General features: G+C 37.2%; 2 protein-coding genes across 2 annotated transcripts; both read right to left on the bottom strand.

Moving 5' to 3' along the window:
- Window positions 1–816: 816 nt before the first annotated feature.
- Window positions 817–1,761, bottom strand: Olfr746 (olfactory receptor 746). Its single transcript, NM_146298.2, has one exon. The coding sequence runs from the start codon at window positions 1,759–1,761 to the stop codon at window positions 817–819; it is 945 nt and encodes a 314-aa protein (NP_666410.2).
- A 9,869-nt stretch (window positions 1,762–11,630) lies between these two features.
- Olfr745 (olfactory receptor 745) lies at window positions 11,631–12,805 on the bottom strand. The gene has a single exon (NM_146299.2). The coding sequence runs from the start codon at window positions 12,715–12,717 to the stop codon at window positions 11,731–11,733; it is 987 nt and encodes a 328-aa protein (NP_666411.2). The 5' UTR covers window positions 12,718–12,805; the 3' UTR covers window positions 11,631–11,730.
- Window positions 12,806–13,254: the final 449 nt, after the last annotated feature.

The raw sequence follows: 13,254 nt of genomic DNA, 5'->3' as shown, positions 1-13,254 counted from the left end.
ATAGAAATAATTTCTAATTAAGTTTTTCTCCTTTTAGGTGATTCTAGATTGTGACAAGTTGATATACAAATAGCTAGTTCAATTGTATATCAACTTGACACAAAAACATATCATTGTTAAGTCACAACCTTTCCTTTCTTGTTTATCCCCAAGATCACAATTAACATGAACATCACAATATAAAACACTTTACAAACCTTTAATGTTTCATAGTCTTTACAAATTGAAACACTTTAAAATTCAGTCTCTTTCAAAATCTGAAGTCTCATTTAAAACCTAAAATATTTTTAAAATTAGTTTCTCAACTATGGGCTTCTGAAAAATAAAAAAAAATCATGCTTTCTTCCTTCAAGAAGTAAGAACCCTGACACCATCACAATATGAACAAAGCAAAATAAAATTGTGAAAGTGTAAATAACTCAATATCTAATATCTAGGATTCAGTCACAATCTCCCAAAGTGTTTGAGTCACCTCTCTGACTCTTCCCTTTGTAGCATATATAGATTAACTTTTAGACTCAGGATGGCTTCATTCTGTCCCTGCTGAGTTATCTTTATATCATTGACATTTTTTTTTTGGCCTTATGTGACAGGGTTTCACTATCTATTCCTCACATACATCGATTTCCTTCTGCTCTCAACAACTGAGATTAAAGGCACACACTACTATGCCCCACCTAGAATAAAACAAAAAAACATGATTCATTTTTATTTTTATTTATGTATATATGTGGTCGTCTGTGTGAGTATATGTCATATCTGTGAAGGTGCCCTTGGAAGCATTGAGTGTCCCATAGTTGTGTATAAAACCCCTATTTATAAGTTTTGCATAATGCTATTCCCAAAGAAGACATGATGGAGAGCATATTTCATATCCTTGTTACGCAGACTATAGATGAAAGGATTTAAAGCTGGTGTCACCACAGAATATATCAGTGTGATAATTTTATTCATGTCAACTGAGTTGCCAGATGTGGGGCTGACATACATCACCATTATGGTTCCATAGAACAGAGACACTACCAGCAGGTGGGATCCACAGGTTGAGAAGGCCTTTTGACGTCCATCTGAAGAAGGAACCTGAAGAACAGCTCTGAGCTCCAAGGCATAAGATCCAAGGATGTACAAACCAGTGAGAATAATGATAAGAGTACTTATAGAATAGAATACATGCCTTATGATGTGTGTAGGGGTACAGGACAGTGCTATTAGTGGGTCCACATCACAGAGAAAGTGATCAATGATATTGGGGCCACAGAAAGACAATTGAGAAATAAAGAAAATGGGAATCAAATGTGCAGAGAAACCAATGATCCAACAGAGGGACATCAGAATACTGCAGAATTGCCTAGTCATGATGGAAGGATAGTGCAGTGGGTAGCAGATGGCTAGGTACCGATCATAAGCCATGGCACAGAGGAAGAAGCATTCAGTTGTGCCCAGGGAGAAGAAGAAGTAGAACTGAGTAAAGCATCCAGTGAAGGATATAGTCTTAGTTTTGGAAAGAGAGTTGACCAGCATGTTGGGAACTGTGCAGGTCACGTACCAGATTTCTAGGAAGGAGAAGTTGGCCAGGAACATATACATAGGGGTGTGGAGTTGTTGGTTCCATCTCACTGCACAAATGATGGCCATATTCCCAGTCAAAGTTATCATGTAGAGCAGCAGAATCAGTGAGAAAAGTATGATTTGAATCTTCCAGGGACCAGGGAATCCCAATAAGACAAAATATGTCACCGTGGATCCCTCTGACACGTTCATGATCACCAGACTGTGGGGAGAAGGTAGATAATAATGAAATATTTTGTTGATGAAATATCTTGAAGCTTTTCTTTGGACCAAGAGATTGACCCATGCAGGCAAATGCAGTGAATATTTTAACATAAGCCTTGAATAAATCTTATCCTATTTTTGAGTATGTCCCTTTGATTCTAAAGTTAGTCTGTTTCTATAAAAATAAATACTAAGTTTTGTGAGTGTTTGTCGGTGGCACTAGAGAAACAACAATTAAATTTAGTTTTTGTTATTTTAGTGATATACCACTCTCTAAGCATAAGGCCAGACTTTGATCATCAGCACCAGCAAAACAGGTACAAATAATCAAAATAAAAATATTGAAATAAGGGCAAAAAAATATTTTTTTTGGCTTGGTTTTCAGTGAAAGTTGTTCAGACACATCCAAAGTGCCATCATTTCCAAATCCGAGGACATGTATGCTATTATTTTCAATAGACTTTGCACAAATTTCAATGGTTTTTAATTTGACATTCATTTAAATTATTTTTGGAGCTGCTTTTGTTAAGGAACTTTATTTTTCATTATGTTAAATAATGACAGGAGAAGAAGGTCAATAATAATAAGTAATATTATGCATTTTCTTTTTTGTATTTTTAAGATATGATATTATGATTGTTCAATTATAATTTTATAAATAATTCTTTGTTTTTAGCAATAAAAAGTCACTATTATTTATGTGGTTTAATTTCACATGAAAATTTATCATGGTTTTTATTCATTTAGCATTGTTATATCAAAAATGCATATAATATATGCAAACATTTATGATTTTTCTCCCATAAAACACTTATTAGTTCCAGAATTTTCCTGAAAGTTCATTATTTACAGCCTCTTTTCATTCATTTAAATTATGTCCAGTATTCAAAATAACAATAAAAATAGTTGTTTCTAAATATAATTTACTCACATTCTAAAATTTGCCGACCCCCTCCCAGCTTTTTGCAGAACATAATAATCAAAGATATGTTTGTCTTCTTTATAAGAACATGTTAATTTTACACAATAAGATGTTTCACTATGACACTTTCTCATGAAGGTAATACCCTTCTACGGCTCTCACTCCCCCTTCTCAATTCATCTTCCCTCTGAATCCTCTTGGTTTTTTCCTCTTTTGTCATAGTGTCCAAGAAAAAATAATTTAAAAATGGCTATCTTGCCAAAAGCAATCTACAGATTCAGTGCTATCGCCATCAAAATTCCAACTCAATCCTTCAATGAATTAGAAAGAGCAATCTTTAAATTCATCTGGAATAACAAAAAACCTAGGATAGCAAAAACTCTTCTCAAGGATAAAAGAACCTCTGGTGGAATCACCCTGCCTGACATAAAGCTGTACTGCAGAGCAATTGTGATAAAAACTGCATGGTACTTGTATAATGACAGACAAGTAGACCGACAGAAGAGAATTGAAGACCCAGAAATGAACCCACACACCTATGGTCACTTGATCTTTGACAAAGGAGCTAAAACCATGCAGTGGGAAAAGACAGCATTTTCATCAAATGGTGCTGGCACAACTGGCAGTTAACATGTAAAAGAATGCGAATTGATCCATTCCTATCTTCTTGTACTAAGGTCAAATCTAAGTGGATCAAGGAGCTCCACATAAAACCAGAGACAGTGAAACTTATTAAGGAGAAAGTCGGGAAAAGCCTCGAAAATATGGGCACAGGGGAAAACTTCCTGAATAGAACAGCACTGGCTTGTGCTGTAAGATCAAGAATCAACAAATGGGACCTCATAAAATTGCAAAGCTTCTGTAAGGCAAAAGACACCATCAATAAGACAAAAAGGCCACCAACAGATTGGGAAAGAATCTTTACCTATCCTAAATCAGAGAGGGGACTAATATTCAATATATATATATATGTATTAAACTCAAGGCCATCACTGGAAAGAGAGGCCCATTGGACACGCAAACTTTATATGCCCCAGTACAGGGGAATTCCAAGGCCAAAAAATGGGAATGGGTGGGTAGGGAAGTGGGGGGGAGGGTATAGGGGACTTTTGGGATAGCATTCTAAATGTAATTGAGGAAAATACATAATAATAAAAAATAATAAAATAAAAAGAAGGTGGACTTCAGAAAATCAAGTAACCCCATTAAAAATGGGGCTCAGAGCTAAACAAAGAATTCTCACCCTAGGAATACCGAATGGCTGAGAAGCACCTGAAAAAATGTTCAGCCTCCTTAATCATCAGGGAAATGCAAATCAAAACAACCCTGAGATTCCATCTCACACCAGTCAGAATGACTAAGATCAAAAATTCAGGTGACAGCAGATGCTGGCGAGGATGTGGAGAAAGAGGGACACTCTGCCATTGTTGGTGGGATTGCAAACTTGTACAACCACTCTGGAAATCAGTCTGGTGGTTCCTCAGAAAATTGTACATAGTACTACCAGACGACCCCGCAACACCTCTCCTGGGCATATACCCAGAAGATGTTCCAACCGGTAAGAAGGACACATGCTCCTCCATGTTCATAGCAGCCTTATTTATAATATCCAGGGATCCATTCCATAATCAGACTCCAAACGATGACACCATTGCATACACTAGCAAGAGTTTGCTGAAAGGACCCTGATATAGCTGTCTCTTGTGAGACTAGGCCAGGGCCTAGCAAAGACATAAGTGGATGCTCACAGTCAGCTATTCAATGGATCACAGGGCCCCAATGGAGGAGCTAGACAAAGTATCCAAGGAGCTAAAGAGATCTGCAACCCTGTTGGTGCAACAACATTATGAACTAACCAGTACCCCGGAGCTCTTGACTCTAGCTGCATATGTATCAAATGATGACCTAGTTGGCCATCACTGGAATGAGAGGTCCATTGGACATGCAAACTTTATATGCCCCAGTACAGGGGAACGCCAGGGCCAAAAAGTGGGAATGGGTGGGTAGGGGAGTGGTGGGGAGGATATGGGGGACTTTTGGGATAGCATTGGAAATGTAATTGAGTAAAATACATAATAAAAAAATTAAATAAAAATATATAATAGTCAGAAGCTGGAAAGAACCCAGATGCCCCTCAACAGAGGAATGGATACAGAAAATGTAAATATACACAATGGAGTACTACTCAGTTATTAAAAAGAATAAATTTATGAAATTCCTAGGCAAATGGATGGACCTGGAGGGCATCATCCTGAGTGAGGCAACCCAGTCCCAAAAGAACTTACATGATATGTACTCACTGATAAGTGGATATTAGCCCAGAAACTTAGGATACTCAAGATATAAGATACAATTTGTGAGACACATGAAACTCAAGAAGAATGAAGACCAAAGTGTGGACATTGCCCCTTCTTAGAATTGGGAACAAAACACCCATGGAAGGAGTTACAGAGACAAAGTTTGGAGCTGTGACAAAAGGATGGATCATCTAGAGACTGCCATATCCGGGGACCCATCCCATAATCAGCCTCCGAACACTGACACCATTGCATACACTAGGAAGATTTTGCTGAAAGGACCTTGATATGGCTGTCTCTTGTGAGGCTATTTTTGAGCCTAGCAAACACATAAGTGGATGCTCACAGTCAGCTATTGGATGGATCATAAGGCCCCCAATGGAGGAGCTAGAGAAAGTACCCAAGGAGCTAAAGGAATCTGCAATCTTATAGGTGGAACAACAATATGAACTCACCAGTACCCCGTGGACTTGTGTCTCTAGCTGCATATGTATCAGAAGATGGCCTAGTTGGCCATCAGTGTAAAGAGAGGTCCATTAGTCATGCAAACTTTATATGCCTCAGTACAGGGGAACACCAGGGCCAAGAAGTGGGAGTAGGTTGGTAGGGGAGTGGTGGTGAGGTTATGGGGGACTTTTGGGATAGCACTAGAAATGTAAATGAAGCAAATACCTAACTAAAAAAATATATAAGCAAGGATTAACAAAATTAAAAAAAAAAAGAAAGAAATACAACATGGAGACATTGTTAAACTTACAAGGCAACAGCACCTGATAATATCACTATTCAGTCTAGGAAGCATCTTTCTGCCTTCTTTCCCACCCTGGGTAACCATGGGCAGCATAACAAAGTAGGGGGACAGGAGTACAAGTCAGAGAGAAAGTATGTCTTAAACCAGATACGGTCATCAGGACAAGTTGTAATTTGAATCTAAACATGAAAATTCTGGCTCTAGACTTTACTGCACTTTCTAATTTTTAGATAAGGAAACTTTGTATTAATGGTAAATAAAGTGATACCTAAATCCCTAAAAAAAAAAAGGAAAAAAATATAAAGCTTGGATGTGGATAGTATTTACCTAACACATATGATTTCGTATATTCCATTAACCTGTACTATGAAAATAATGTACAACAAAAAACTGAAAACAAAGAGAAAAACCATCAAAGCACAGAGAAAAAGCACAGTGGCAGCTTCAATGAATAAACAACATATTTTAAAATTACTTTTTAAAGATGATGGTTTATTGTATATAGGCTACATTTTAAACCTTTGATCTTTCTATCTTAGCCTTTTAAAAAATTTTATTAGATATTTTCTTTACTTACATTTCAAATATTATCTCCTTCTGGTTTCTCCTCCGAAGACCCCCTATCTCTTCTCTCCTCCCCCTGCTCACCAACCCACCCACTCCTGCTTCCTGACCCTCACATTTCCCAATACTGGGGAATAGAACCTTTATAGAATCAAGGGCCTCTCCTCCCTTTGATGACCGACTAGGCCATCCTTTGCTACATGTGTAGCTGGAGCCCTGAGTCCCACCATGTGTTTTCTTCGGTTGGTGGTTTAGTCCCAGGGAGCTCTGGAGTTACTGGTTAGTTCATATTGTTGTTCCTCCTATGGGGCAGCAGACCTCTTCAACTCCTTGGGTACTTTCTCTAGCTCCTTCATTGGGGACCCTGTGCTCTGTCCAATGGATGGCTATGAGCATCCACTTCTGTATTTGTCAGGCACTGGTAGATCCTTTTGAGTGATAGATAGTGTCATGAGAACTATGCCTGGGTGAACAAAATAATTTAACTTTTTGATTAGAAAGAACATTATACATTTTGATAGAAATAGCATGTACAGTGCTTATAGTACTCTTTGAACATAATAGAAAAGAACATCTCTGAGATGATATTAGGTAAGATAAATATACTGGTGATGGTGTAGCTTTCACAGGAACAAAAGTTTAGTAATAGCCCAAGAGAATGGTCCCAACTGAGCAACATAACTTCCATAATTTTAGACAAGAAGCTATGAAGAGAAGAAACATGGGAATGAAGAGATTTTAAGTTTTTAAAACTAAAACAACTATTAAGAATCAAACCACCATATTGATTCTCATTTTGTTAGGACATCAAGAAAGACTGGTAGCTTTCAACAACAACACTACACACTAAGTTCTACATGAATTTTATCTTTCCACATAAGAAACCTCTCCTCACCAGAGTGCTGAGCAGTCCTTTCACCTGGAATGAAGCAGCATCAGCATCAGCAGTAGCAGCAATGACACTGAACCCAGGTCATAGTTTTTAATACCAAATCAAAATATGTAACTCTGAGACACATGCATATAGATCCATAGCTATAGATTATGTTTGTTGACACTAAAGACAACTGAGCATCATATGCAGATAAAATGTTAGTCATAGGTGGGGATGGCAGATGAAACTTCATAGATAACTGCCAATGTTAATGCAAAAGGCTCTTCCTTACATGGCTATCACTAAGTTCTACATGAATTTTTCATCTTCGTCAACAGTGATTTCATGTTGCCACACAACCACCTTCTCTTCTTTCTCCTCGTTCTCCTTTTCTTCCTCTTTTTTGCGTCTCCCCTCAAAGAGAGGGATTCTAAATCTAAGGCTTTTCTATATAGTTCATACTAGTCTCACACTCAAGAATTCTTGGTTCCCCTTCCAGTGCTATGACTATAAGCATTCACCCCATTCCCAGATCCTTTCTTAATGAGCTGTGCCATGGATGAAGAGAGAACTGAGAAAGAAAACAGTAACCCCCAATACTGATCCCTATTGGTTTCTATTTCAGTGTAAAGAGCCACTCCCTCACTGTTCTGCACACATATTATAAAAAGACTCATCATCCCTTATGCATTAGCCACACTGACCTGTGCATGACTGTGATACCCTTTAGTTCATTGGCTTTGGAGTGGCCAAATTCCATGATGATTTAAACATTCTAGATAATTTTCTTTTCCTTTAATTTTGAGCAGAAAGACAATGTGACATTTGTTGACAGTCTTTTGATCCCAGTGAATGGGTAGATTCCTTACTATGTTGGCCCACCTGTGTCATGCACAACAACAGTAGTGCCTGCCAGATACTAGGTCATCCTGGAGTCAGAATAAGGCCACAAAGATTCTCTCCTTTCCTGGATCAAACATAGATGCTATGCATAAGCATTTTGTACATTATTAACTCTGCTTCTTTTGCACTACAAGATTGTAGTGTTTTGTTTCTCACTGTGTAAAGAATGTGTGTTGGTCCTTATTTATGTCCTATGTTGCACACTGTTAAGATTTCTCAGCTCTCTGTACAAATGAACCTATTATTTTCTATGTTGTCCTTAGGGACCTTTTTGCTTCTTGTCATTCATTGATTTTCACTAAGGATTTTGATAAATTGTTCTATAGGGATTATTAAAGATAATTTTGTGCACAATCCCATGGCCTCCTTAACTTTGTGTTTCTCTAACAGAGTATGTAAATTTTGTCATGAGATACATAGAGTGTTTAATTAAATTACACTTCTTTTTAAACATTTCTTCATTCTATTTTATTTATTTATTTTTAGTTTTTAAGGTTATAATTATATCATCTTTCCCTTCCCTATCCTGCACTCAAACCTTTCCATATACTCCTTCTTGCTCTTTTTCAAATTTGTGGCTTCATTTTTATTAATTCTTGTTACACACATGCACACACATTCCTAAGTACAGAAACCTGACCATTTGGTTTTGGGTAGCTCACTGGTATACTCTTCCCAGGAAAGGCTGTTTCTCTCACTCTTAGTATCCCTTGTTGCTTGTTCTTTTGTGCTATCAGAAAGTACCATGAAGATTTCTTAATCAATCAACAACCAGCAGTCCCACACAGACCTGCTTACTATAAATCCCAACAACCACCAACATGGCAAAATAACCTAAGGGTGCAGAAGTGGCACATACTCCTTTTTGGTAACCAACAGCTCTCTTATTCTACTTAAGACCCGCTCAACAAGAGGGAAATCATACCTGTTATTTGAAACATAACCAACTACCCAGTGCCAGTGTAGCCATAGATCTTAGAGAAGAACTGAAACTACTACTTTATTAACACAGTATAATAGCTAACTGTGTTCTCTTAAAGTTTAATTTAATTTTTTATTAGATATTTTCTTTATTACATTTCAACTGTTATCCCCTTAATGCCATCCTGAAGGGTTCATTTTACCTATAGAGATGAGGGTAAGTATGGTGGATTAGAAGTACAATTTATGGTAGTGGTGGCTAAGCAGTGAAGCTCCATGGCAGATTTGGCATCACATGTACCTCCCACCCAGCACCACCCCAATATCCAAAAGGAAGTTCAGCTCAGAGGCAGGGGGAGAAACTGGAACCCAAGCACTGCTCTCTGAGGCTGTCAGCCAAGCCTTCCCCTGCCAACGAGAACATTGACATCAAAACAGGTCTCAGGAAAGGCTAAATCATCAGATAAGAAAGTACAAACAAAAGGAAAGAGGGGAGCCCAGGGCAAACAGGTTTAAGTGGCTGACCAGTAAACTACAGATCTGCCTTCAGACAGTGGGGGACAGAAAACCAGACTCCATTCTCTGGAGAAGAAAAAAAAGCCATGGATGATCAATCATCTCTGTTTGTGGCCCCTGCCTTCCTTCTGTGCATTCCAGAGGAATATTTTTATCAACTATTTTGTATATGTAGGGTGGGAGGAAATTCTACATCATCTTTTTCTTAAAGTGTAAATTTTTTTTTGAGAAATTAAAACATTTGCTTCCTTCCTTCCTTCCTTCCTTCCTTCCTTCCTTCCTTCCTTCCTTCCTTCTTTCTTTTCTTTTCTTTCTTTTTTTTTTTTTTTTTTTTTTTTTTTTTTTTTTTTTGTACAACCAGAAAATACCAGGATACTGAATCAAGAGAGGCTGTGACTGGCTTGGGGGTTGCTATAACATTCCACAGAGAGCATTCATTTTTTTATACTAAAATACTACAGTACCAAACACACTAAATGGCAGTTTGGAGTCCCATTCATGAATTTGTGTCTGGAATATTTTCAGTTATATCTGGTTTCATGTTTCTAGTGAAACTGCTTCCTAAAAAAACATATTTTGTTGTTCTCACCCTGTCAGAACTGTAACTTCTTTGGTCATGGCAGTCAATTTTCCTAACAATGTGGTAATGTGTTGTAAAAGATGGAATATTTGAGTATGCATTATATGTGGCACAAAATTGAGAGTCAGCAAAATTGCGGATTATAAGTGCTTGACTGTTTTGTGAGAACTTAAGAGACACTTCTCAAATTTGAGGTTGGAGCATCCCTGGAATACATTCAAAGAGAGACAACACATGGCTCTTCAATTGTGAACATGAACACAGTAACAGAAAGAGAGCAGCTCTGGATAGGAGAAAGGAAGGGGAGGAGTTGGGAGGAGTAGAGAGAAAGGGAAACTGTAATCAGATTATATTGTATGAGAAAATAATCTAGTCTCATTAAAATGGAGAGAAAGAAAAAAATAAAATAGTGATTCAAAATGAAAAATTTGTGTCTAAAGATTCTACAAAGTTAGAGTTACAGAGTTAGCTGCTATGTGATTCTTCAGAGTTAAGAAGTAAAATGTCTGTACTCTGCTCTCAGCCAATAAAATCTGAGTTGTAAATGAGAAAAAAGGAATAAGTATAATTTGCAATTTTTAATATAAAAATTGAAAGTAAGAGAGTGTTATCCCAAATGATCATGCAATTAGAGAGAGTGTTGTATGTGGGTGCTCATATGTTGGTGGTTTTACTCATCTAAGAAAATTTATTTTCTGACTATTAAAGATTAAAAAGCTTCAAATATGTATGCAATTGATTTCTTTCACCATAGAATGTTCAATATATATCACTATAATAATAATATATATACACATAAATATTGCTTGTGTATATGTTAACACTATGTAAGTATTCAGTAAGGCCGCAAATGCTCACAAAGCTATGGTATTGAGGATTTGTCACAATGAGCTGACTTGAACTTGAGCTCTTAAGGACAGTGCATGATGAGTCTCTTCCTCTGTTTCAATATGGGTTAGCACATACTTAAATGAAGCAATTCTTTATTGGAATTATACATAAGTTACAAGTTACCCACATTCAATGTATCAGTATAACCAGTACAGAAAACAGTTTGGAAACTCTTCAAAAAATAAAACTAGAACTATCTATTATATGATCCAGCTACAACATACAAGCACACACACACACACACACACACACACACACACACACACACACACACACACACACACACACACACATTCAAAGGACTTAAAGCCAGTGTACAAAAGTGATATTGATGGCACTATTTATGATAGCTAAGGTATGGAATCAGCTTATGTGCCTGTTAGTGTCAATGTATAAGCAGAAAATAATATTATATAACAAGGATTTTCCATTAAGAAGAATGAAATTTTATTACTGGTAGCAAATGGACAAAACTGGGGCATATCATATATAAGAAGAATACAGAAAGCCATGCTTATTCATAAATGTAGAAACTAAAATAAACTAAGTTAAAGTGCTTGTATGAAAGAAGAGGGATTATTAAGGACTTGGAAATATATGGGGATAAAAGGAGTATGGACGTGATGAATTCAGAGATGGCTGAGGCAAAATTACAGTAGATCTTAGTAATCTTTATCATAAAAATAAATTTCAAACATGTTGATATAAAAAGTAATACATGGCTTCTTCAAAATTGTCTCAGTTTTGGATAGTTGTTAGTTTTAGCAGTTTCTTTAAGGCATTTTTCATTTCTTTGTTTCGGAGAGTATAGATGAGAGGATTTAAGAGGGGGGTCAAGGCTGAGTAAATCAGAGTAACAATCTTCTGCATTCCTGCAGGATTCCCTGATGTTGGGCTCACATACATCACCATAAGAGTTCCATAGAACAGAGACACAACCACTAAATGAGATCCACATGTAGAGAAAGCTTTAGTTCGACCAGCACCAGAAGGAACTCGAAACACAGCTCTGAGTACTAGAGTATAGGATCCCAGGATGCAGAAGAAGGGCCCAAAGATAATCATTGAGTTGAAGGTATAACAGAGAAGCTCAGTGGAAGGAGCAGGCACACAGGATAGTGCAAACAATGGTCCTGGGTCACACACAAAGTGGTCAATGATGTTAGGACCACAGAAAGGAAGTTGGGAGATGAGGACAATTGGGACTGGATAGCAGAGGAATCCACTCACCCAGCAGATACAAATCAGGATGACACAGAACTTCCTAGTCATGATAGAGGGGTAGTGTAATGGTCGACAGATAGCCAGGTATCGATCATAAGCCATAGCTGACAAGAAGAAACACTCTGTTGTACCAAGTGAAAAAAAGAAATAGAATTGAAGGAAGCAGGCAGAGAAGGAGATGGTCTTATTCTCAGAGAGAATATTGACCAACATGTTTGGGATGGTGGAAGAGACATACCATATCTCTAAAAAGGCAAAGTTTCCCAGGAAGATGTACATGGGTGTGTGGAGCCTCTGATCCCATCTCACAGCACAAACAATAGTTCCATTCCCCAGCAAGGTCAGGAGGTAAAGAATCAGAATTGAACAGAAGAAGAAACTTTGCATCTCCCCCTGATTACTGAAACCCAGGAGGATAAACTCAGTCACAAAATGTATGGAGCTGTTCTTGGATCCGAAAGCTGTTAGAAAAACAGAAACAACTGAGAAATGAGTGATCATGGATACTTTTCACACTTTACAGACACATTGCCAGAAAATGTACCAGTATTTTTTTTTTCATTGTTTTCTCCTGATGACCTTTTGAGCAATAGGAGGAACACTTTATTTTCTTGTTTACAAAGGAGAAAAATATGACATTCAGAGATTGAAAGAGTTCACTTAAAGGTATCTGAAACACCAGTTATTTTTATACATACTAGCTTATTTGGATTTTCACCATCTGTAATGGTAAAAATCACTGTCCTTTGTAGAATCTTTGGACACAAAATTTTCATTTTGAAGCACTATTTTATTTATTTTTTCTTTCTCTCCATTTTAATGAGACTAGATTATTTTCTCATACAATATAATCTGATTACAGTTTCCCTTTCTCTCTACTCCTCCCAACTCCTCCCCTTCCTTCCTCCTATCCAGAGCTGCTCTCTTTCTGTCTCTTATTAGAAAAGAACAGGCTTCCAAGCAAAGAACCAAACATAAAAAAATAAAACATATAGGTACAAAAAAACCATCACCTTGCAGTTAGACAAGGTAAACTTG

The sequence above is a fragment of the Mus musculus genome, chromosome 14, assembly GCF_000001635.26.
Source record: "Mus musculus strain C57BL/6J chromosome 14, GRCm38.p6 C57BL/6J".
NCBI classification, from domain to species: Eukaryota; Metazoa; Chordata; class Mammalia; order Rodentia; family Muridae; genus Mus; species Mus musculus.
Note: the sequence above shows the minus strand (reverse complement) of the source record. Positions and strands in the feature narration are given on the sequence as shown.